Raw genomic sequence first — 26631 nt, forward strand, 5'->3', positions numbered from 1 at the left:
AGGAAGTAAAGTCATTTTAACTGCAATAATGCGCGCTAGCCAGGATAATTCCTGCAATTGCCAATGTTTTAGATCCCTAGTTAGTGTTTTCCGGAGGTCCGGGATATTGGCTCCATATAGTCTATTGTATCTGGGGGTCAGCTTTATCCCAAGGTATTTTACTGCCTTATGTTCCCATTTCAGGGGTATTGGTTCTCCCATTCCGGGACTCGTTCTGGATTTTCAGTGATATTAAGAGCTTTGGATTTGGGGTAGTTAACATTGAATCCTGAAACCTTCGCGAATTCCCCCAGCAGTTCTATGGCTGCCGGTAAAGAGTGCCCGGTGTCCTTCAGGAACAGGAGGATGTCGTCCGCATAGAGTGCTACATTTTGTGGTCAAGCAGTGCCCACCTCCACACCCCGGATCCCCGGATGGCCGCGAACCTTACATGCACATGGCTCCATAGCCATGGCAAAGATCAGGGGCTACAGTGGGCACCCCTGTCTTGTGCGTTTCTGAATGGGGATACTCACTGTCAGTTTCCCGTTGATCATTAGTCTTGTGGATCGGTTTGTGAAATTGGCCATTACCATGCGAGTGAAGGTTGGCCCGCAGCCCGAATTTTCCAAGGACTAGCCGTAGAAATCCCCAGTCTAGGCTATAGAAGGATCTGGAAGCATCCAGAGCTGCCATTCAGAATTTATGACTAGACTTCGGCTCTGCGAATGTTATCATATGTATGCCGCCCCTTCACAAAACACGCTTGATCTGAGTGGATTATCTCCGGGCTAAAATCATGGAATAAATCTTTGCGTCCCCATTTAATAAAGAGATCGGGCGATAGCTTGCACAGTCCGCTGCATCCCTGTCTGGTTTCAGTAGTAGTATTGTGGTTGCTGGACACATATCCCCGGATGTGAACCCTTTGTCTCTAATGAGGTTAAATAGTTGCGTAAGGGGGCCTTTTAAGATGGTCCTAAAAGTTTTATAGTATCCGTTGCTTACACCATCTGGGCCCATGTTTTATGTCCCTTCAATGCTATTATTATCTCCCACACTACTTCCTCTGTTATAGGGCCTTCCACCTGTTGCCTGTCTGCCTCATTGATTTGTGGTAACTCCACCTGATTGAGAAATGTGACCTGCGCCTCTCCTAAGTTTTCTTTTTTTAAATTGTTGGTGTAGTATGAAAACATTACCTCCTCGATCTCCTTCTCCCCCCTCGCTACATCCCCGTTCCCATCACAAAGTTGGGTTATGCGGTTCCAGAGTTTTTGGTGTTGCAGCTTGGCAGCAAGGAATCGATTAGCTGAACTCGCATGTATGCAGTAAAATAGTTTTGTTTGTACCAGGAGGCGTGCGGCGTCGTCTGCTAGGTGTGTTTCTAGGGTTGCTCTGGCCTTCTTTAATTCCCACCATGCCTTCTGTGAGCCCCTATCCTTATACTCCACCTCCGCCTTATGTATGTTGGCTTCCATATTGCGTCTCAACCTTTCCCGACTCTTAATATAGTTTGATGTTTGTGCAATTAATTCCCCCTGTATTACTGCTTTGCTGGCGTTCCAGATGGTCAACCAGTCCATTCCCGGTGTCGTGTTTTCCAAAAAGTAGTTCTGTAAGGTCTGTTCTATACTTATTCAGAACGTTAGATCCTTCAGTAATACTTCATTTAATCGCCAGGGTTTGTGGGACTGTTGTTGCGGGTAGTCTGGCTCTATTTTTTTTATTTTTTTTTATTTTTTATTTTGATTTTTGGCGGCAGAGGTTTACAAAGCGCCCACAAAGGGCAACAAGTACATGTAGCAGTTATAGCATGGAGCAACCCATTGGACATCATCACCAATTGCAGCATTTACGGCAGAGCATCACATAAGAAGAAGGGGCATAGAGCTTCATGATGTAGGAGTAGATCCCGATAGAGCAGGGGACAATCCAGACTCGGGTGTATCCTCGCTTTGTCTGTTGAGATAGGCATTGAATTCAGCCCAAATGTTCTTGGGGCGAGAGTGAGAGGGAAGTGTAGGTCAGGTATTCCTCCTCACAATTCCGTGAGCAGGTGCAGCCATTTTTGAAAGGCAGGGGGGAGGAGCTTTTCCAACACTGGAGAATACACTTTTTGGCAGTCATACAGCTTACGTTTAGGAATTTAGCCAGGTGTCTAGTTTCAACAGTTTTCCAAGCCCCAAACAACACTGCCAGTGGATCGGGGTTGACCAAGTTTCGACTATTGCAGTGAGTGTCTTTAAAATGCTCTCCCAGAAGTCGGATAGCCCATTACAGGTCCAAAACATATGTAGGTGATCTGCCTCTTCTGCACTACAGCGAGGACATGGGTGCACTGTGGTGCGGGTGAACCTCGAGGTCTTGTCTGGGGTGTAATAGAGCCTGTTTAGGAGTTTATATTGTGTAGCGCGATGGCGAAAATTGAGGGAGACCTTTGGGTGTGTAGGCACATTTCCCACCAGGCTTCATCGGATATTTCTAGACCCAGTTCGTTTGCCCATTCATCACGTGCCCTAAGGGGTGGAGCAGCAGAAGTGTCCTATAGGATCTTGTATAATGAGGAGACGACGCTGCGGGCGCCGCCAGAGTTAGCGATGTAGGCGATCGCCGGGTTATCTGAGGGCCATCTAGTGCGGAACGCAGCCCGGAGTCTGTAGTATTGGAGGGTCTCTAGAGCGGATCTGGTATGCCCTTGTCTCCATGTCTGGGGATCAATGAACCTGCCCTCGGGGTAGAAGTCTGATAGCGCCTGGTATCCCAGCGCCCCCCAATGACGGGCCAAAGCCGTGTCATGTGTGGGTTCCAGGCCGGGGAAGGCCCACACCGGGAGCCATTTATAGTATGGAAAGGGCTCAGTTGGATATAGTACGCGTGTCCAGGCGTGAATGGTCGCATTGAGTGGGTCAATGGGAGAGTCAGGTGTATAGTGACGGTGCAATATGAGAGGCATGATGTTGGTACCGACGACTGCAAGTCGTCTGGCTCTATTTTAAGTAGTACCGAGCGTGGTCTGATAGGCACCGCACTCCGATTTCCAATCCCGTGACCTGTGGGATCACTGTTTCGGAAATGAGAATCATATTGATTCGGGAGTAGCCCCTGTGTACTGCTGAATAGTGGGTGTATGATCTGTCTTGTGGGTTAAAGAATCGCCAGGAATCCAAGAGATGTAGTTACCTCAGAAATTTGGCCAGGGCTTGCCTAAATATGTGATAATTATACCTACTCCCCGATTTTTAGTCCCACTTGAGGCCAAATATTGTATGGGGAAGGTTCTGTGTCTCTACCTTTGTTCGTCCTCTGGTAGTAAATGCGTCTTTCAGCCATACCACTGAAGCATGCATGTCCCTTAGCCTAGTTAACATAGATTTCCATTTGATTGGGGAGTGAAGCCCCTGAACATTTTTTGAAACAAATGTCAACTCGGACATTATTGCAATTCAATTGCGATCCCGCTCACAGCTTTATTACCTATTGCGTGTACATTTTGTACTTTATCACCCAAAAACGATAAACCAAAATATCTACCACCCCCCCCTTCCCAACTTTTAGATTAGAACTTCTCAAGAACATTTTCAACATAGTGTATTCAGAGTATATCACTGGTTTTTATACTCACCCGGGAAGTTTGGGTTCCGGATTCCTGTTTCCACCCACTAACCCCCCTTTCCCAGGCTTGATGTTTGGTATGCTTGCTTCTTGTGCAGCAGTTTAGCTCGAAATCATGCTCCGGATGCAAGTCTCACCCTTTTCTATATTGGCATCCCCATTTCCAAGTTTGAAGGAACCTTCCCTGATCTCCTGGCTTTTGGCAATTGTTCAGGTGGGGTCTGAGGGCTTAGGCTCCTTAGTACGCCCTTGTGGTCGAGGAAGTCCTTGCCTCCACTGACCTCTTCCGAGACCACCTACTGTCTCTCCGCTCCGGGATGGAGATCCTTCTTTGTCGGTGAAAGTTCCTTCTTCGTCTTCCTGCATAAGTTCTGCCATGTCTTCCTCTTTGGAGACGGAGAATCTCTGGCACTTCCATTGAAAGCGTAGGCATGTCGGGTGTCCCCATCGGTACCGCACATCCCTAGTTCTCAGCCAGTCAGTGACCACCCTCAGTCTTTTCCTCCTGGCAAGTGTAGCCTGGGCTAGGTTTTGAAATAATTGGATTGGAGTGGAGCAGAACCTAATAGGTTCCTTTCTACGGGCGGCTTGCATGATGTCCTCTTTCAGCTGAAACATATGTATCCGGTTTAGGACATCGGGAGTCAAGAAGTTCTTCTTAAGTTGGTATGTAGAATAAACCCTGTGCGTCCGATCCAGCACAATTTCCTTGGTCTCTTCTACCTTCAAGATGTGTTGGAACAGGTCCACAACGTATTGTTGCAAGTCAGAGTCCGTTACAGATTTCGGGACACCGCGGATGCGAATGTTATTTCGCCTGGACCTATTTTCGGCATCCTCCTGTTTATTTTGCACCCGTTCCATTTGTTGTTCCAACTCAAGGACTCTGTTTGCCAAAATGTCATGTTCATGGCTTTGCTCATTACCACTGTCTCGACTTCATCAATCCTTTTTTCAATTGCCATAACCCCTTTATTGAGATCTGAAATGGACTTGGCCAGGCTATTTGCGCTTTCTTTGGTGTCTTTTATAAGTTCTAGCAGCATTTCCAGCAGATCCGATTTTCGATTAGGTGGGTCCTCAAGTTTCTCTGCCCCCTCCGGAGGGGGGGGCGTGTACCTGGGCTTGCACCTGGTTGCGCTTCTTAGGGTCTGCTGTCTGCAGCAGGGCTTTAATGTCTCCAGAGCCTTGGTTTTTAGTTTTCGTGCTTTGTTTGGACATCGTGGTCGGATTGTGGTGATCTACTCTAGAGCGACAAACAAGATCTGGTGTGTTAGGGTCAGAGTTGTTTGTCGCCGTTGCCCCTCAGGTGTGTTTTCCCCTTCCCACAACTTTGGAAGCTCCTTGTAGACAGGCCAGGTGTATTTCTCTTCTTATGTTCTCTTCGTATTGTGGGCCGAGGTTTATGTTACATAATTAGTTAGCCCAAGGAGTTTGCTGCTCTGTTTTTTCCACCCCTTAGACGATTGTGTGTCTCAGTTCGTTATACCTTGGGAGGGGTATGTACTTCTGTTTATGGCCACTGTCCCTTATGCTTCCATATGCCCAGTTAGTTATGGCTCCAGTGGAGTTGATTGCCGTTCTGTATCTCTAGTAGGCCATGGCAAAATTTTAATACAGGTCAGTAGTTCATTTTTAAGTCCACCCCCTGTGTTATGTTAGATGGGTGAAAGTTGCTTCAGGGCTATGCGAAATCACCAAGCAGTTGTCATGCAGCAAAGTTGCTGATCACCTCCTTTCACCACAGTGGATTTCACCCAGGTTTGTTTTGACTGGACTGCATGCCAATATGTCACCCTCACCACGTGCTTGTGTTTTCTGCTTTAGGCTGTGAGGAGAGCAGCCAAAGCCTCTGACATCTCCCCTTTGAGGGCGCTGCTGTGTGTTCATGGAGCTTTTAGACCGCCAAGATTATTGTCCTGCCGTTTGGCCCCTCTTCTTACTTCCGTGTGCGTTTCGCTCCATTCTGTTATATAGCTCAGATTTTTATGCAATCACCATGGCGTCCATAGGGGGCCTCCCTGCTCGCAGCCCTCCAGAAGGCCAAAAGTAGCTGGGATGCGCAGGTTATTGGACCCTGCCGTTGGAATCCGCCATCCACTGCTGCAGGCACCCTGCCTCTTGCAGCAACATGCCCCCAGGAGTCCCGGGCGCAGTTGCATGCAAGGTTTCAGGAGGGGGGGGAGGGCCCCGGGCTATACGCCGCCTTTGTGGTCGCCCCACTGCGCGGATATCTCCAACTGTAGTCGTTGCCTCCCCCCAGCTGGACCTCTCACCTCTGCTCACTGCCGAGCTCACTAGCGAATCTCCAGCCTGCAGGCTCTTCAAGCCGTGGCCGAGTGCCGCCTGCTTCTTTCCCTCTGGCTCCTCTTTCGACTGCAGCTTCCCGGTGGACACGCACCTCAGGCTCCGGGGTGCGCGAGCTCCACCAACGACAGTCCATGCTTCATGTTACGCGCTCTGGGAGAGGGAGCACAGGTATTCCTTTCTTCGTTCCAGCGGCAGTCAGCCACGACGTCGGAGCGCGCAGGGGGATCCCCAGGTCCGCGGTTTGTTTCTCGGTCCGGGTTATGTCCTTCCAGGGTTCCGTGGCTTCACACCTCGCGTGGGGAATGCGGTGGCCGCCATCTTGATAGGGGGTCATTACGCAGATCTCCGAGTTTCGCCTGCAACTTCGTGTAAGTTACTTGGTGACAACTGATTCTTCTCTCCACCGGTGCCCACAGCATTCATAACTACTCGGGTAGCTTCAGCGTGATATTCAGGTCGTTTTGAGGAAGTTAGAGTCCCGGGGCCGGGTGGAATCACAGAGCTCGCCGAAGAGCCATCCGTACGGGTCCTCAGCTGGCCACGCCCCCATAAATGCATATTTTACCTAGTGTACATTTCTTCATGTGGAGTGTATATTTACTTTGTGTCTAATGCGTGCGCGTGTTACTGGTGCAACGTTGGCTAGACTGCTTTTGCCATCTTCCGCTTAGATTGTCTCTGTCTTGTACCTGCTTGTGGTAAGGGCAGAATGGCTGTCTGAGTGACGCTTCTCATGTGTGCAATATTGGATCGGCGCAGGGCAGAAGCTATGGGTGACTTCTACATCTGCCTGCCAACAGAAGAGTAGCCTGTTATCCACTTAGGGCAGTAACCAGCCATGCCGAGATATCCTTATTTGTTTTCGGGTCTGAGTTTTGGTTGTCTGGGGAATTATATTAATTTGGTTTTAGGAAAAGTGTCCCTCCCCAATGGACATATCTTGACCAAGATAATGGGGTTGGGTCTGACACAATTGAAGCTTTTCTTTTATGGCTTTGTTCTTTCAAAACAAGAGCTGCCATCAAATCAAGAGAATTTTCTTTACACGCTTCTAATGAAGGGAATGCTAATAAATGATTGTCAACATACTGAATTCTAACAGACTGCCCTTTGCAAACAAGTAAATGAAGAACTTGTTTTAAGCCGAGAGATAATGGTTGGGCTTTCTACATACACCCGTGGGAGTCTAATGAATTGACATTTTTCTAAGTAAAGGTGAACAATTCTACCCCAATAAAACATGTTGCTGTTGAGGGAATTCAAGATAAAATTGTTGCGTGATTAGGAATGACAGGAAAAGGCAAAACAGTACAGGCATCATGCACGCATAGATACTTTCCTCTATCAAGCTTTTTCACAGGCAAAATGTTTTATTGCAGGAACTGCAAGCAATGACACTAATTGAGTTATTCCGTCTTCCACCTCTTTTGAGATTGGGTGCAGTAGGCTACGTTGAAAATGTTCCGCTGGATTCAAACTAATAATCACAGATTCCACCTTCAAATCTGCATCCAGCTTTGGTTTCATGCGTGGACCGTCCTTGTTGCAACAAGTGAGTAATTTCATTCCACGTTTCATTAATCCGATTTGAAGACTTTTGCAACAGCAACAAAAATGTCAATTCTGTATGCACCGGGGCAACATCTTTATAAATACCAACAGGAGAACAATACATAATTTAACCAATTTTTTAACAGTAGACCCACTTCTTATAAATTCCCTGGCATAGATATAATGAGCAAAAAATCATGATGTTCAGAAATAAGACCTAAGGTAACAGTCATTGGTAGTGTAACTGTGTGGGATATCTGTTGACCTCTGCTACTCTGTGCCTTTAGCACTTCATCTGAACAAGAAACGTTCGGAAATTCCAAAGCTCATGAGTTGAGCATGATTTTTCATGATCTACTAACAATACATTTCACATAAAGAACCTGAGAATCAGGCGAAATCAGTGGTGCAACAATATACCTCCATCCGTCACCTCTGGGATGTCCTATTGTGCTTTGAATGAGTCAAACTGATCATTGTACACATCCACTACCATTCTATTCTGGACTCTCCTATCCCCCACATAATGGAGATTCTTCTTCCTCTATTAATTCCTCTCCCATGGGGGTTGGACCCCGACCAGCACTTCCTTGTCAAGGCAGTAGCTGCTGAATTTGCAGCATCATTAGTCTAGTCCTTCTGTCTTCCTTCTCATGAAAATGCAGCAGAGCTAACAGCAGCTCAGTTAAATTCGTACTTTCCCAGCCAATGAGCATGCGTTCTGCAATTTTGGGATGCAGCCCCATAAATAATGGGAGGACCACAGCTTGCTAAGTGGTTATGATAAGCACAAGTGGGATCATAACAATCTATTTGCAATTCTTCTTGACACCTTACAGGATCCTCGTGTATGTTGGAAAAACCTCTGTGCAATCTTAAAAAAAAAATTGGGAGCAATATGGAGCATGTATAGTCATTATTGTATTGCCCGTCCTGGCAAAATGTCACCTAGCGATAGTCTATGGGTGGACTGGCTTTATGCAGGGGGTTCACTGAGAAATTAATCTGGACTCTGAAATTGGAACGTTCTACCTGATAGAGATGACGGAGCAGATACTGCTATTTGGGGTTGATCTGGTACATGATAAAGTAAAGGGTTCATTCTAGCAGAATTATACTGCTTCAGGATATTGTATTGTATGTGATATTTATAAGGCGCACAAAGACCGCGAGGTATCGAGGCACTGAGGGTGAGAGGAAGACTGATGGGTGTCAAACTAAAACAATTAGGTTTTTAGAGCCTTGCAAAATGGAAAAAACTCCTGAAGTTTGCAAAAGTGAAGAGGGTAAGGCATTCCAGAGCGTGGGGGCAAGAACTAAAAAAAGATATCCCTCCCGCTCTGGTGTGGCGAAATCTAGGAACGCATAACAAAGATTGATTTGTTGAAAAAATGATCGGCTAGGTATATAGGGCACAATTTTGGAACACAGAAATTCTGCCCCGACATGTGAATAGCACAGTGAACCAGACAGAGAACCTTAAACTTAACTCTCCTTCTAATGGGAAGCCACTGTAGTTGATGTAACAGTTCTTGAGAATGGGCGAGTCTAGGAGCTACAAGAGCGAGATGTGCTGCAGCATTCTGGAGGGTTTGAAGACATTGGAGTAACCTCTCCGGTTGACCAAGATGTATTGCATTGCAGAAGTCTAAAGAACTCATAATTGATGCTTTAGCAATTTTTGACCTTAGAGCAGCTGGAAGGAAGGGTAGAGCTTTTGTCAGGACCTTAGGTTTTATAAAGCCCATCTGACAAACGGCAGAAACCTGGGCTTCCTGAGAGCCAGTAGCCATAAATTTATCCCAAGGCTCTTAACTACTGGAGAGGGCTTGTGACAATGACCCAGGAGAGAAGGCCAATAGTCACAGGTCCACAGCTGACCCTCAACATTAGAGCCAACCAGGAGAACTTGCATTTAATTTCAACCATTTGTTGGCCATCCAATCTCAGACTGCAGCCAGGCAGTTTTTCAGTTTATTTGGGGGGGGGGGGGTGGTATCAGAGGAAGGCATTTTTAAGCGAAACAGGATCTGAGTATGAACATAGGAGAAAAAATGTACTCCATGGCTGGCAAGAAGTTTAGCCTATGCCTGCTTATAAAGATGAAAGGGCAACAGGGACAGGGGGGAACCCTGGGGGACTTCACAGTTCAGGACAATGGGCAAAGAAGTAAACTGGGAGGGGTGGGATGCTGTTTGAACCTGTTCAGACAGAAAAGAGGAGAACCATTTGAGTGGGATGCCCGAGATTCATGCTTCGTGAAAGCAGTGGAGCAACTTCTGATAGTCTACCCTCCCAAAGGCCGCAGAGGGGTCAAGGAGAATCAAAACTCCCACCTCTGCGCGGTCTTGAAGTAAGGCAATGTCATCCATGAGCGTCACCATCACGGATTCAGTCCCCATCCCGGGGCGGAATCTGGACTGAAAAGGATGAAGAAGAGAGTTGGCTTCCAGAAAAGCAGACAGTTGAGGTGGTCACAATCGATTCCATTAATTTCATCAGTACCAGAAGAAGGAAAATAAGGCAATAGTTTTCCACAACTGCTGCATCAAGATGAGATTTTTTTAATAAAGGAGCGATCACTGCGTGCTACGGGTGTCGGGTATGTGTCTGGTAGAGAAGGAATAATCAAGTGCAGCAGTAAAGAGAGAAATATAATTGTTAGAAGCTTCTTGAAGAGTGCAAAGAGGAATAGGATACATGGGGGAGGCAGAGCAGAGTTTCCTCAGAGCAGGGGACCAAGCTGTCTGTCACTGCATTAAATTAGAAGGCACTAGACTGAGTTTCCTCCATGGCAACAGGGGGCATGGATGAGTCGGTCAGTGCCGGTCTTCCTGCACTGATCAGCTCTCAAATGTAAAAAATCTTGTCCCTGAAAAAGGAGGCAATACGATCACAGTGGGCCTGAGTTTGCAGAGTCGTTAAAGGAGCCTTTGCAGGAGTGGTCAGTTCCTTGGTCACTCAGAACAACTCTCGAGTAGAGCAAGAATTAGTAAGAATACGATTAGCAAAGAAGTCTGACTTGACTTTTTTTTATAGCAGTATGATAAACAGTGCAAGCCTGTAGATAATCAGACATTACAGAAGGATCAGGATCGGAGTGCCACCTCCGTTCTGCTCTCCGACAGAGTTGCTTCAACAGCTTAAATGCGGAGGAATACCAAGGAGCAGACGGTTGTGCCCGACCCAAAGAATGTTTTAAGGGGAGCGAGGCCATCAGCCTTCGCTTGAATGGTGTCAATCAAGGTCCTACAATTTTTTTTTTTAATCATTGGTTATTCCACTACACGTAAGGGTGGTGAGAGAATTGGAAATAGATTCAGACGAGACCCTATCCCAGTGGCAGCGAAGTTTAGGAAGAACCACAGATTTCAATTTAGGTCGAGAAGAGGGGAGTGAAAAAGAAGAGAGAAAGTGATCCGACCAAACAAAGGGACGAGGGGGAAATGCTAACAGCCGAGTTCTTAAATATAATGGCTACTCCACCTCCAGATTTGGGGGCAGGCAGTCCTGATGCAAAATACTATAATAAGAAGGGAGTATTTGAATTTTACCAGGATCTGAGGTGGTAGTGAACCAAGTTTGCGTCAGGCACATACAATCAGGCTGAAACTCTTCAAGAATAATGGTTTTCTTGTCACTCAGAAGAAAGAGGGGTTTCTTTCTCCACCCTTTGGTTTCCAATCAATGTCAGTTATTTGAGTTATTTACTTTCACTTTCTTTCTTGATCTTCCTCTTTAAAGGGTACAGTTTCTCCTTGTATCTCTATTCCACAGATCCATGTTTATTCAGTTAACATCTTATCCCTGGTTTACTCTCCTGCTGGGGGTTCGCTGCTTTCTTATTTCTCTTATTTCCTTTATTACTCAAAGGGGCATGACTCTTCCCTGTCTGCATCAACTGTTGTGGCTTCTTACTTTCACAGAGGGGTTTTGACCCCTAAGCTTTCTTCCTTCTCCTCTCCCTGGTATACTCTCCTGCCAGGGTACTTTAGCTTCTTCTTAAAAAGGGGTATGGATATTCCCTTTGTTTAATTCTATCACACTTTGAAGGTATGGGGTTATAACCCCTCCAGTCTCTTCTCACTTCTCCTTTCACTTCTCTGCTCACTTCTGCTTTCACCCCTGGTTAACTCTCCTGCCAGGGTGTTGCATCTTTCTTGGGTGTGGGTCCCAGAGTCACTATTTGCCTCGTTCACTATCCTACCAGGGCTTCTTCACTCTTTTCAGTCTCTTTTATATCCACAAAAACACTTCTCCAGTATTGTCACAGACCATCTCTTCACATGTCTTGTATCCATTGGACTGTCTTTGCTCGGGTTTTCAACAATGTTTGCTTCTGTATTAATGCTACTGCCTTCAGTTGGATTTCTGCAACGTTTGTCTCAATTCTACTATCTTTACTTGTGCTTTTCACAAGATTTGTGTCCGTATCAATTACGCTTCCTTCACTTAGGATTTCCACAATGTTTGTATAATTTCTATTTCATTCACTTAGGCTTTCCACAGTGTTTATCTATTCTATTGGCTTCACTTTGACGTTTCACAATGTTCTCATTTGTATCAATTCTCAAGCGTGGGGTCTGGCATGGATTCACATGCTCATGAATATTCCCCGTTATTTAATGTGCCTCACTAGAGTTGCAAAATTTAACAAACACAAGCACTCAACCTGCCCCATGTGCCGCAAAGATGAAGCAGACTTGCTCCATATGTTTTGAAAATGTGTAAAGGTGCAAAGGTTTTGGACTCGTATAGAACAGGCCTGCAAAACAGCAGGTATAGTTAGGTACAACGGGGACAGGACAGAAAGCCTCCATGGCGCATACCCTAGGGATAGCAAACATATCATAACATTCATGGACTTGGCTTGCATACTGGTTAAACGCTACATTGCTGTGTCCTGGAAATCACCAGGGGGCCCACAGAACAATCAGTGGTACTGCGAACCTGAGGTTTGGTGTGAAGCTGAAACAAGAGTGTGGACTAGATCATTGCATGGCTTAGATGACTCCCTTGGGGACTCCTATGAATCCGGGAAAATCCTTGTTTTTGATATGTTTCACCCCTCTGACAATAAACCACTGAACAGTTTTACTACCTGTCTGCTATATTGCATGTATTGAGATGAAATGCCAGTGTTCTGTGCCCCTGCCCCCAGCCTGATTTTTGCCCGATCTCACTGTCTCCTAGTTCCGCACCCTATGAAGCATGGAGTGAAACACTATCGTCACTGCACACCCTAAATCCGTGTACCTATGCTAGGACGCAATTACCATGCCTGGAGAGTCTGTTTTTTCTTTGTTGTCATGTTTTTTCTGTTTCTTTGGTTTAATTGTATGCATACTTGTTGTTGCAAACTACAAATCCAGCTATGTGCGATATTCTCACGTTATATTGCTGACTGTTGTAAACACCTGCTGGTTGCTGATTATACCAAAAATTGTAAAACAAAAATAAGCAGGAAGGAAGTGGCTCACGGGACACACTACTGGTCAGCGGGCTAGAAGGGTAGAGGAAGGGGGAATGCAATGAACGCCGAGGACAGCAAGAAACACTGGTGTTAGGCAGAAACCTGTGCAGTTCCCTCTGGGACCACTGCAAAAGATTTAGGACTACAGGTGTTTGGCAGTAAACCCACTTGGTAGCAGTCTGTACCACACAGATTCACTTGGTAGCTGTGGCTGAGCAGTCAGACTTCCCTCAAGAAGAGTTAGGCAGTATACAGAGTATTCACAATAGGTCAAGAGAACACAATAGAATAAGTAAACACTGACCAGGGCTTGGTGTAAAAGAGATATAATTATTTAAAACCACATCTAGAAAAACACACAGGCACTAATAGTAAGCAATTCAAAAACACGGTCACTAAAAGATATAAACTCCCTTAAAAGAATATTAGACAAGTCTTAAGTAAAGCCCCACTTATTTTCAGACAGCGGTGAGCGCTTAACGTACATGGCACTCTAATAATTCGCTGGGTCTGAACAAACTGTTGAATTAATCTCCAAAATATCAGAACTGGTGGGAGCCACTTCTAATATTCCGTGGCTTGCCCCTTTAATGACTTCTATTCTTGAATTCTCCAATAAGCAAAGTAAACCATAGACAAAAAATGCTACAGCCTCGAATGCACAGAGCCTCAAAATATTGTCTTGGAATTGTTGCGGGAAAAGGAACTTAGAGAATTGGTCCTCCAACTATGTAACAATGGGATCTCCCACGATTACACTATTACAGGAAACTATGTGTGTCAATGAACTGAATATTGAGGGATTTTCTAACTTCTGTTTACCGGCTGTAAGAGGTGTAACTGGTCGGCTGTATGGGGGCATTGCTATACTTATAAATAATGCCACAAATCACAACTCGAAGGTTATTTTTGCAAAACATGGAATGTTAGCAATTGAATCCCTCCTTATTGGTGTATCGACCTCTGCATTTTTAATTGTATGTTTGTATTATAATCCCGCTAATTCCTCGATTGAGGCTGCATTTGAGAACATGGATGAGTTACTCGAGCAAGCTATGGTTAGAAACTCGAATTATATGATTGTCATTGGGGGTGACTTTAATGCTGTTTGTGCACCCCCAACATCTAAGTTAATTCTCAAGTGTAAGCCTTCATCTAGTGCCTCAGTGACTCTGGGGAAGCGTTGGGTCTCCTATCTCAAACAATGGAATATTCAACTACTGGATTATGAGACTGGTGACCATAAAGGGACTTGGAAGAGGGGAATCCTATAGACTATTTATTTTTCTCCTCTGTATGTATGCCCTTGGTAAATAATGTATCATTCCATAAACAGACCCAGAGTGACCATTATCCGTTAAGTACAAGTATAAGATGCGATTTGGTATCCTTGAATAAAGATGTTGCTCTGGGTTTGGTGACCCTCCATTGAGCACAGACTTCTGTGGGATGGCATCCGAAAATGTGTAGAGAACTTTCATTTCTGCTCCAAAGAAATATAATTTGTGTGTCTAGTACTGCAGATCTATTTACTAATGCATGCAGAAGAGAAGAATGGAACTCAATCATAATTAAGGAACATATTGAATATCTTGCCCAAAAAGCGAAAACCCTAAACTTAACCGGTGAAAGTGGTTATGATTCAGTAATAGCAGTGGTTAAGAGGAACAAAAATCATTGTCTGCGTGCATTGAAGCAGAGACATGTGCAGTACACGCACTATTACGTTGCCAAAAATAAGATTATGAATTATTATAGGCACGAAATAAAATCTATAAAATTTAAAATGAAGCTTTTAGCGAATCAACAAATGATAAAGCATCTCATTACTCATGATACTAGGAACATTTGGACAATACTAAATGGCAAAAAGGGGGCGTTGTTGCATGATTTTGGTTCACCAATTGCTTCGTCCACATGGATTGAGTATTTCAAATGTAAATACAGTCTGCCTTTGAAATTTTTAAAGTATAACTCAGGCATACTTGAATATAATTGTAAGGAACACTTATTCTTTTCCTTGAATGAAATTATTGACGCAATCAACCATCTTAACTACTCTAAGGCGGCTGTGCCTGATGGGCTGCCTGCCTGTATTTTAAAAGATGACCCCCATTTTTGGGGTGCCATTCTCTACACTAAGTTTGCCTATATTCTTTCGAATAACTCTATCCCTAAGTCATGGCTCAATGCCATAATCATTCCCTTGTACAAGAAGGGTAATCCCAAATTACCTACGAATTTCAGGCCAATCACACTGGACGCCTCTGAAAAAGTTTTTTCTATAATCTTACTTCAACGTCTCCAAAACTTCATCGTAACAAAAAGCATATTCTCCAAGTTTCAAACAGGGTTTCGAAAGCACATGGGGACTTCGTTAAATGCTCTCATTATTTCACACATATTTGCACAATCTAAAACACCAGAGTCTGGGGCTGTCTATATGGCAGCATTAGACATGAGCAGTGCTTTTGACTCAGTTATAAGAGAAGTATTATGGACAAACTTATAAAACTTGGTTTCCCAAAAAGAATGGTTCAACTGGTTGCAATGCTACATAATCATACAACGTATCAAATAAGAGTAAATAGGGATGGTGTTCTTACAGTTCCCATCATGACCATGACAGGAGTCAAGCAAGGCTGTAACATGGCCGCCACACTGTTTAATCTGTATATTTGCGACATGGATATGTTGTGGAATGAAAGTGGCATGTTCCCTGTGAAATTAGGGGATCTGAAAATTTCGTGGTTATGTTTCGCAGACAATATTTTATTGTTTGATCGAACTCCCAGTGGACTACAACTGAAACTGGATCGATTCTCTAAATATGCAGAATCACATAATTTAACACAAAACTCTTTGAAATCACAAATTGTTGTTTTTCGTAACTTCAGAAAAATTAAATCGTACAACTGGCAACTAAATGGTATTGTCATTGAATGTGAAAGCACAATTCGATATCTTGGGTACCCTCTAAATGTCCAGTACTCTCTTAAATTTTGGCAATAATATTTAAAGACGAAGGTGCATCCACTAGTATCCATGGTGAAGGTTTTATTAAGAACTATCTTTGAGTTCTCGTTGCTACCGTTGATCAATTTCTATCTGTTGAAAGTTGAACCAATCCTTTTATATGGTTTGGACCTTTGTCGTCTTGATGTGGGCGGCATACTAAATCAAACTCAGGGTAATGTATGGAAAAGCGTGATGGTGCTATCTACATCAATCCCAAATTCAATCATTAGACATGAACTTGGTCTATCTTCTCTAGCAGCCAGATGGTCTTGGAGAAAACTATCACGATATGCAGATATCATGGCGCCTCACAAAAATTCCTTGTACATGGATCTAAATGGGTTATTTGCTTCACCTAAATTAAAATCTATGAGCTTATTTGTTAATGAGATGAACTACATCCTAGATGATTGCAACTGCACGATTTTAGATCTCGTTATGCAGCTTCCTAAAGTTAAAAGGAATCTTTATGATCGTGATTGGTCTGCAACCTTGGATTTCAACAACTCATATAAATCTTATTTCGAATATGCTAGTAGGCCGCGAAAAAGAGTCAAGATCACCCTATCTGGTGTTATGCCCGTCAAGTAAGACACGTTGAGCGTACTTAAGGTTTAAATTGAATCAATACCACACACTTGAGAGAATTTATCACTGGCGAAAATTTAATGGTGCATTTACTAATCAGCACTGTCGTTTTTGCGATTGTGGGTTTACTGAAACCTTGAAACATCTTGTAGTTGATTGTACTTTTTTTGAACATGACAGAAACAACTATTTGGGGATATTTGCTCCAAAAGATACGGACATTTCGAAATCTTCGCTTTGGGATAATTGTATGTATGGTGGGAGCAGGGCACTGATCATTTCGTTAGTACGTCTGTTGGGTAAAATTGAAACTGTACTGGAAAGTGTAAATGACAATCCAACCATTTCTAGTTGAATTTTCTTTTTTCAAAATGATGTTTAGTAAATGTCCTGGTATGTTTTTTGGGTAGGTTAAACCATGATGTTGGTAACTAAAAGCTTGTTCAAAGAATTGATTGAATCCAATTTTACAACTTCTTGCTTGCTGATTGCAATGGTAACGAAATGCTTGTACAAGGGAATGTTGTTGAATCCAATTTTGTTAATTCTTTTGTTGATTGCAATTTTAAATGATCAGGTTTGAAATTTCAAAGGTTCATGTTTACAGAATGTTTGTAAAAGTTTTCTTTTGTAAAACTATATACAAAATGAAATTTCTTTCTAAATAGAAAAAAAAAAATTGTTTTAAAAAGGGAGAGAAAAGCAGAGAATAAATTGAAACAGATCCCAACACCTTTTCACGAACACAACAAGAAAGGAAGGCAAAGTAACACCATGAATTCAGAGTCAGTAGGCCGGATCCGCTTTAAGAGGATCAAAACGAAATGTGTCCAAGGTCACACGGTTGCAGTGCACAAAAGTCTTGTAACGGTTCAAAAAGGAGTTGGATCAAAGAAAGGGACCAGTTAGAGGGTCAAAGCGGCCAGCCCAGTCCAGAAGGTTAAGGGGTTGTTATTACCTTGTAGCAATCTTTAAGGTACCGTGTCCGCCAGGCCACCCTTTCTAAAGTGGTGAGAACACTCCAGCGGGGGCAGTTGTTCCTGGCAGCGGATGCAAGTTGGTGCTTCGTCCGGGGGAAGAGAGGATCTCGTCGGGGAGGAAGACAGGAGTCCGTTGCACTGCCAGGGAAGAAACCAGCCGCAGAGCTTCTCAGGTACAAGGTGCGGTCCGTTGATTCGCGGTTCAGTGGTAAGTGGCTATCCCGACTGCCGGGGTGCTTGGCACGGGCAGTTCGACCACAAACCGGTCTGGGGTGCGAAGAAAAGAAGAAGGTAAACTGGTTGTGCCCACCAGTCAGGGGAAGAAGCCTCTCCAGCCGGGAGATCTTCTCTGTCGTTGGAAAGTGGTGCGTCGGTTCCGCAGGTCTCCACCGGTGGTGTCGTCGTGGCAGGTCGGCTCAGCTTCTCCCTCGTCGGATTCTCAGGTCCTGTGGCGACTTCTGAAGTTCCGGTCTCAAAAGCCCTGCTTTTATGTAGCATACCCCCATTCACTCAGCCTAGCTGTCAATCAAACATGTTAAGTGGTGAGCCGGCCGGCTCACCATTTGGGCCAATCACACAAGAGTGCGACATGAGTTACCAAGGTAACTCAGTCGAGGGTGCCTAAACCCCCTCCCACACCCCCTGTGGTACCCAGACATAGTGGCACCACTTTTGGAGGCTTCTGTGGAGAAGCCCGCCAAAAAGTGGAACAAAGGGCTCGACTTGGGTTGGAGTCACAGAAGAGAACACAAACGCCCTTTTAGAATCGAGTCCTGGCAAAAAATACCAACCGGCGAATTAATATTAATTAAATAAACCAGCGGTATGTTCGAGGCTATGAGAATTAAATAATTAAAGTTGGTAGCCTCGAACAATGGGAAAATCCCATAGGGAAATATTCACGGTCCAATATAAAAAGTAGTTTCCACTGCCACCAGCCAAAACTCGATCAGGGGGGATGGAGACGTGCCCCCTCGACTAACCGACCCTGGGGCAATAGAATTGCCCCGACCAGTACGTCCACAATATGATGGTTTGTACTGGTTTCTGTTAATAATTTGGGACTAGTAAGGTCAATGGTGACTTTACATGCCCTGAGAGACCGTAGTCAGTCCCAGGGTATGGAGTCTATGGTGGGGTGTCACTATGACACCCCTGTGTTACTGCGCAGAGGGTGCTGTGTAACACACATAGTAAAACACATGAGACCCTATGGAGTAAAGGACCCCATAGCCCATAAAACACATTAACAGTCAAAGGAACACCATAAATCATGTCCAAGAGTGGGGGAAAAAGAGTCTCACTCTTGACAGGAGAAAAAAACAAACTCCAGAAATCCAGCAAAGCTGCTGGGGGACTCGCTAGGTTAGGAAATTCAGCCTAAAGAGAGAATTCTCCCTAACAACTGGTAAGCCCAAAGAGGATGCATGGGTTGCCGGCATGCTTCAGGGCAAATACTGCATACTGCACCCAAGACGAGAGAGCACACATGAAGAAGGCAGTTTAAGGTTTGAGTTACTTACCTGTAACTATTGTTCTCCAGCATAGGTATGGCATGGATTCACATGCTCATGAATATTCCCCGTCATCAGGCTGGGAATCCTTTTTAAAAGAAAAACCAGTTTCACTTTCACTTAGAAACTGCGTTTCTCCTCTAAACCAATCACTGTCCTCTGGGTAATACTGCCCTCATCCAATGACAGTCCTCTCCCCAAACCCCTCCTCTGGCAGCCATCTTCAGATTTTTACTGCACGCTTCAGTGTTGGGAGTCCTCGAGTTTGCTCTCCGAGCTATTTGTATGTTTTTGACTGGGAAAGGGTTCTGTTTCTGTTTCATAGAAGCCGCTGTGCTCTTTGCTTCTCCTGCCCGACAGTGGGGACCCGTTGTCGATGAAGTTCAGCACCCTTCAAGGGTGAATATCGTCAAAGATTCTAGAAGGCCATCAGGCCTACTTTGCGCCCTCCGACCATGACTCTTCAGGCCCTGCACCAGATATGGGCTACGAAATGTGTTTGTGGAAGACGAGCACCTGGAATGCCTCTACTGCCTTCACCCGGACCACAAGGAGGTGAAGTGCGAGATATGCCTTGTGTTCTCCAAGAAGCGGAGGGACAGGCACAGTAGACTTGCGGCGTGGCTTGATGCCAAGGCCTCTGATCCGTGCTCCAAGCAGTGTCATGCCTCACCCAGGACCGGCCGGTCGGTGGCATGGTCTTCTAAGTCCTCTAAGCGTGCCTCATCCATGGGGGCCCAAGATAAGGCCAAGGTGGATAGGGCGCAATCGACATCACCTTCTGCCTCCATTGCCAGTCAGCAATCGAGCCCCTCCTCGAAGAGGAAGTCATCTACCCTGCCTAAACTATGTGAGAAATTCGAGATGCTGCGGATGGAGGAGAAAGCCGTACAGCCCAAGCAGGCTCAACCGACACAGACTAAGACCTTGTTGGCGACAGAGTCGACGACTGATACTGCCACGACAGCTAAGGGCGCTGATCATGCGAAGGTAGCCCGCGCAGCACAGAAGGTGTCCCTACCCCCAAGGTGCGATGCTGCTGCCGTTACTTTGGCAAAGTCTGCTGGTAAGCCAGGAGTGGGGAAACCGGCTTAGGCCCCGGTTCAAGACCCTCAGGGGGGGAAAAGAGAGGGTGCTGAGGCCCTGAAACAGCCCTCCCAGGCCATTGCTCAAGCCATGGAGGTCTCGTCCACGGACGATGAAGACAAGGAATCCTTACACACGGTCCACGAGGATGGCGAAGAAGAGGGTGACGACGGTGCAGGGTCTAGTTTCCCTGTTATGCCATTTCAGCCGAGGGAGATTTCCTTGGATATTTGGTTTACCCTGCACACCTTGGTGTCAGAGATCCAGATGAGGATGCCTCCAGCTGCAGCACCTGTGGTCCCCCAGGTCCCCGATCAACCTCCAGCTGAGAAGAGGAAGCGCCATCCAAAATCCCCATTTCAACCTCCACCACCACGTCGGGTCCCTTATCCCCTGTGGACCCAGATAAGTGTATGGGGACTGATACGGACATGACATCAAGGATATTGTCGCAGAGGAGGGCGAATCATTGCATTTGAATACTCTACATAGGGTGTCCCCAACGGATAAGATGGGATCGTTCCACTCCATCATCTCCAGAGCCTCCGAGCTATTCCAGTGCCAGAGGAAACCAAGAAGGAGGGCTTCTTGTACTAGAGGCGCAAGGCCAAGAGGAAGACTATCACGGCGGTGACCCTTCTGGACGATGTTTGGGAAGAAGGCCTGGCCCTCATGAAGAACCCTTGCACGGCTCCAGCCAAATGAGATAGGCTGGAGAAGAAATATCTGGTGCAGGACTTTGCACCCAGGTGCCTTAGGTCGCAGCCATTGCTGGATTCTGTGGTATCGGCGGCCGGGAGGAAATGGTCAGCCAACCCGTCCTCGTCATCTTCGGTCTCTCCGTACAGCAAGGGGAAGAGGATGGACGCCATAGGAAAGAAGGTGATTTACACCGCGGCGTCCACTATCAAGGGGCCCAACACACTTGCGATCCTAGCCAGGTACGACAGGGATATGTGTTAAAAGCTGGGACCTATTCTGGAGTTCCTCCTGGATGATGAGGCAATCGCTGTCTTCTAGGAAGGGGGGGGGGCGTCTGATCAAGACATCACAGTGGCATTGGACAATGCGGACACAGGGCTCTGGCAAATGGGGAACGGTGTCTGCCTTCGTTGCCAAGGCTGGATGAAGGCCACGAATTTCCATCAGGAGGTCCAAGTGAAGGTGCTCGACATGCCCTTCGACTGAGAGAATCTAGTTGGGAAAGTCATTGACGAGTCCGTCCATGCCATCAAAGCGGATACAGAGACGGCCCATTTGCTGGGCACTCTCCAGCAGCAATGTGCTTTTTTTTGCTCCTCCAGGAGAAAGTCGAGCAGGTCTTCAAAAGGTTTCTCCACATTGTACCATCAGCCTTCCAGATCCACAACTCGGGAAGCCTACAGGGACCATTCCCAGGCCTACGGTAGTGGAGGACAGCGTCACTGTTGTGCGCAGGGCAGGATGCTGGCGCAGAAGCAAGCCTGAACTGACTGGGACATCGGACCCCCACTTGTACACCCCAGTGGGTGGCCGGCTGACAAAGTTAGTCAGCGAGTGGAAAAAGATCAGCTTCAACAGATGGGTGCTGGACACATGTGTCCGCGGATATCTGTGGTTACCCGTCATGAGCAGCACATCCCTCAGCTCCTAGAAGAGGTACGGGACATGCTGTGAAAAGGGACGATACAGCTAGTTCCCCAATGGCTCTGGGGCTCTGGAGTCTATTCCAGATACTTTGTCAGAAAAAAGACAGAGGGCTGGAGGCCCATCCTGGACCAACGGCTTCTGAACAAATACCTGAAGTCCCAAATGTTCAGGGTGGTCACGTTGCAACATGTGCTCGGCCAACTGGAAAAAGGAGACTTCTTGACGTTGTTGGACCTGTTCCATGTCCCCATTCACAAGAAACATCGGAGGTTTCTATGTTTCATGGTGAAGGGACAACACTACCAGTTCAAGGCTTGAAGTCGGCCCCCAGAGTGTTCACAAAATGCCTGGCACCAGTGGGGGCCCATTTACGTCTACTGGGCATAAACGTATCCCTGTATCTGGATGACTGACAGACGGAGATGACCGTCCAGCTACTGACGGATCTGGGATTCCCCATCAACTATCCAAAGTCCTGCTTAACCCCATCAAAGAACGTGCTGTTCCTAGGCACCAGACTCAATATGGTGTCTTGCCTGGAGTCACCCTCAGAGGAGAGGATAACAGCCATTCACGGAAAGGTGCAAAGACGGTCATCGACAAAGACCGCTATAGTGCTGGTCCTAAAGTTGTTACTGGGCATTATGTCTTGCATCTACCTCATCTGGCTCTGCAGGTTGCAATGCGACCCCATCAGGAATTCCTGGACACCCGCTGGATACAGTTATCCGGAAGCTTCACAGACAAGATCTCGCTCAACAACTTCCGTCAGGCGATAGGATGGTGGGGCGTCGGCTCCAACATCGCCCAGTGCACGGGATTTCAGAAACCTCCATTCCAGGAGACGGTCACCACAGATGCCTCCCTGGATGGATGGGGAGAGTACACTCGACGTCTCCACACCAGAGTCCTGTGGCTGCTGGAGGAGAAGTAACTTCATATCAAAATCCTGGAGGTATGGGCAGTGTTCTGAGCCCTCAAGTTGTTTCTACCGTCTGTGAAAGGCAAGGTGGTGAGGATCTTCATGGACAACACCGCCACCATGTTCTACATCAGGAAGCAAGGAGGCACTCGATCCCAGGCACCCTCCAAAGAAGTGCAGGATTTGTGTCGCTGTGCCGTCGAACAGGTGATGTTACTCGTCCCTCTCCACCTGGCGCGAGTCAAGAACACCATCGCAGACTCGCTCAGCAGGCTACTGCACTCCTGCCACGAGTGGGAGCTTGCTCAGGATCAGGTGGACCCCCTATTCGTCAAATGGGACAGGCCCCAGACAGATCTGTTTGTGACAGCGGCGAACTCCAAGTGCTGGAAGTTTGTCAGCCAAGGAGCATGGGGGACACATTCTCCTTCCTGTGGGAAGGGCTGTTTCTGTATGCGTTTCCTCCTACGAGTCATCAACACACTCGGTGTCCATGCAAGATGATACTTATCGCCCCAGCGTGGACAAGGCAGATTTGCTATCCGGACCTTCTCAGCCTGTCCGCGTCGCCTCCGGTCAAGCTGCCAGTGGTTCTGGATCTTCTCACCAGAAGGAGGCGCAATCTTTCATCACAACCCAGGCTTGGCTCCTGCAGCCCTAGAGTTCGGAGTATATTAGTTAACTGCACAGAGGTTCTCGCCACAGCCAGGGCGTCATCAACTTTGAAGTGCTACGGTCACAAGTGGAAGCGCTTCACTATGTGGTGCTGGTCTTAGAAGATTACCCCTCTCAGGGTCACAGCCCTGCAGATCCTTCCATACTTGCTCTCCTTGGCCAAAGCGGACTCGCGCACGGCTCTTTTAAGGTACATGTGGCAGCTATCTCCCGCTACACCAGGTCTCCGGGAAGATCGTCACTTTGGTCCTACTAACATCAAGGAATTTCTCAAAGGACTTTTTCGATCTTTCCTGCCGGCGAAGACTCCTGCCCCAGCATGGGAACTCAACGTGGTTCTGATGAGGCTAATGGGGGGCCCCCTTCGAGCCTATGCATCATGGCCCACTCAAGTTCCTCTTGTGGAAGACTGTTTTCCTTGTGGCCATCACCTCTGCCAGAAGGGTAGGTGAGAGCCAGAGCCTATCCTGAAAGCAGCCATACCTGACTTTCCACGATTCGAGGGTGGTGCTGCGTACGCACGCTTCTTTCATGCCAAAGGTTCCGTCAGTAATCCACCTCAACGAGCCTTTGCTGTTAGCTGTTTTTTTCCTGAAACTTTTATTGCCGGCTGGAAGTTGCTCGTGCCCTGAAGTTCTACGTGACACGCATGAAGAGTTTTCGAAAGACCTCACAAATGTTTGTGAACTTTGGTCCTGTGAACCATGGGAAGGCCTTGTCGAAGGATTCCATTTCAAGGTGGCTCTCCGGCTGCATCACACACTGTATTCTGTTGGCTAACAGACCACAGCTCTGCCGTGCGAGAGCACACACCACCAGAGCCATCGCTGCGATGACACCGTTCCTGTCTGGTGTGGCCCTGTTAGACATCTGCAGGGCTGCTGCGTGGAGGTCCACACGCACCTTCACGAAGTTTACTGCGTCGACAGGGATTCCAGGGAGGAGTCCACAGTCGGCAAAGCAGTGCTACGCAACCTATTGGCTTGAGGTAAGACTGTTCCAGAGTTGAGTGAATTGCTTCTGTGGAGCCTTGCCACCTCCCATTGTTGTATATTGTTGTACTGCTATGTATTCGTTATTCATGAGCATGTGAATCCATGCCAGACCCCATGCTGGAGAAGGATTAAGTTACTTACCTGTAACTATTGTTCTCCAGCATGGGTCTGGCATGGATTCACATGCGAACCCTCCCTCCGTCCCCTCTGCAGCTCTTCTTTGTCATACTGCCACTTTATGTGCTTACCAAATCTGAAGATGGCTGCCAGAGGAGGGGCTTATGGAGAGAACGGTCATTGGATGGGCACAGTTTGACCCAGATGAGTGATTGGTTTAGAGGAGAAATGCAGTTTCTAAGGGAAAGTGAAACTGTTTTTTATTTTACTGAGGATTCCCGGCCTGACTGGGAATATTCATGAGCATGTGAATCCATTCCAGATATATGCTGGAGAACAATAGTTACAGGTAATTAACTTAAACCTTATACTGCCTACTTCATTTGGGCTCTCTCGCGTTGGGTGCGGTACGTAGTTTTTTCCCTGAAGCACCCTGGTTACCCATGCATCCTCCTTGGCCTTACCAGTGTTTCTTGCTGTCTTCAGCGTTCATTGCATTCCTCCTTCCTCTACCCTTCTGGCCCGCTGACCAGTAGTGTGTCTCATGAGCCACTTCATTCCTGCTTGGCTTCCTTCTGTGTCCGGCAGCTCCAGCTGCACGCAATAGGGAAGCAGCAAACTTCACCCAGTTAGTCTATGCTGCACGCAGTATCCGTCGGCCTCTGTACTGCGTTCTGCACTCTGCTCGCCTCCGGTGTCCCAAACAGCGTCAGAATAAGTCAGATGCAGTTGCAGGCTCGGTCTCTCTATCACGGTTTGCTCAGATGTTTCCATTTTAAATGTCCCGTGCTTACTTGGCACTTTCCAACGAATACACCGCTGCGTTGGTTTGTCGTGTTTGCTCATTCTCATTACTCCAGCCACCTTCCTCGTCTTGTACTACAAAAGGGGGACAGAGGTGCATAATGTTGGCTAGAGAAGCCTGGAATTCATTATCTACATTTACATTACAATAAACTATACATAAATGTTGAAAATGCAAATGGGTGTCACAAAGAAATACAGGTGAAGGGTTATTGTGATCTAATGTTTTTGTTCTGTCCCTCTGGAATTTGTCTTGCCCCACATAGTCCTCCCGCAGAGGGCCACCACCAGGGTCAGATTAAGGTAGCTTCTGCCTTTCCCTATCCACGGGATGGAAGCTTCACTCCAGAGAATCAGTGACGATATTGTTAGATTCATCACATTACCTTGAGGTGGAATGTTGTTTAACGCTACCAAATAAACTGTTGTCATCTATGCCCGTCCTGCAGTTGTTCTCAGTGTTAAACACCTGAAAAAGCCTCAATCACTGAGAAGCATTTACTGTGAAAATCATTGAATGGGATTAGTGATCACACTACAGAAGAAAATAAACACAATAGCACATGATCCTGTTTTTATCTTTTGTAGACCGGAGAAGATGGCCAAGCTACCAGTTATTTTGGGAAATCTCGACATCACCATTGACAATGTGGCACCAGATTTTCCAAGTAAGTATCTTGTCCGCCTTTAAAAATTAAAAAGCAAATAGTAATATAAATGAAAATTTTGAGTTCACTTCAACTTTGTCCCGTTTCATTATTTTTAATATACTTTCAGATTATGTTAACTCATCATACATTCCCATGAAACAGTTTGAAAACAATGCCAAGACTGTAGTAACGTTTGAAGTAGAGGAATTTGTTCCCTGCATACCAAAACATACTCAGCCTTTCACCATCTACAACAATCATCTTTATGTTTATCCAAAGAACTTGAAATATGACAGCCAAAAATCCTTCGCAAAGGTGAGTCTGAACTTCGGCACCCTTAATTAGGATTGGTGAAATGCAATCTGTACCTTAGAGTTGTTGCATAAAGTTTTCCATGACCTGGTACTGAATCACTGTTCTTTTTTTCACATTTACTTCACTACAGGCCAGAAATATTGCCCTTTCCATTGAGTTCAGGGATTCGGATGATGAAGATGCACAGTCTATTAAGGTTTGTCGCTAAAAGGAATACTGCGCCATTTCACAAGCAGGTTGCAAAGCAAATCATGGTCCTACTGGCATAAATTGCAGATGCATTACATGTGTTATCATTGTGTAATCACAATTGTCCATTATGTTCTTTAATGCATGATAGTAAGAAGACTGGACTCCATCATTCGTATTTGAATATGTAATCACAACTTTACGTAGCTTAGTAATCTTTC

The 26631-nt window shown here is 46.1% G+C and overlaps 1 protein-coding gene across 9 annotated transcripts in view; it reads left to right on the top strand.

The window, feature by feature from the left end:
- The window catches only part of DOCK9 (dedicator of cytokinesis 9), a 2709375-nt gene that overhangs the window by 1250507 nt on the left and 1432237 nt on the right, over window positions 1–26631 (top strand). For all 9 annotated transcript variants that reach the window (XM_069639825.1, XM_069639823.1, XM_069639827.1 and 6 more), the window contains exons 16-18: window positions 25845–25924; window positions 26034–26221; window positions 26352–26417. In XM_069639825.1, the coding sequence (XP_069495926.1) occupies window positions 25845–25924; window positions 26034–26221; window positions 26352–26417 (334 nt within the window). The remainder of the gene's footprint in view (window positions 1–25844; window positions 25925–26033; window positions 26222–26351; window positions 26418–26631) is intronic.

Source organism: Ambystoma mexicanum, chromosome 7q (genome assembly GCF_040938575.1).
Source record: "Ambystoma mexicanum isolate Mex_15411 chromosome 7q, UKY_AmexF1_1, whole genome shotgun sequence".
NCBI lineage: Eukaryota > Metazoa > Chordata > Amphibia > Caudata > Ambystomatidae > Ambystoma > Ambystoma mexicanum.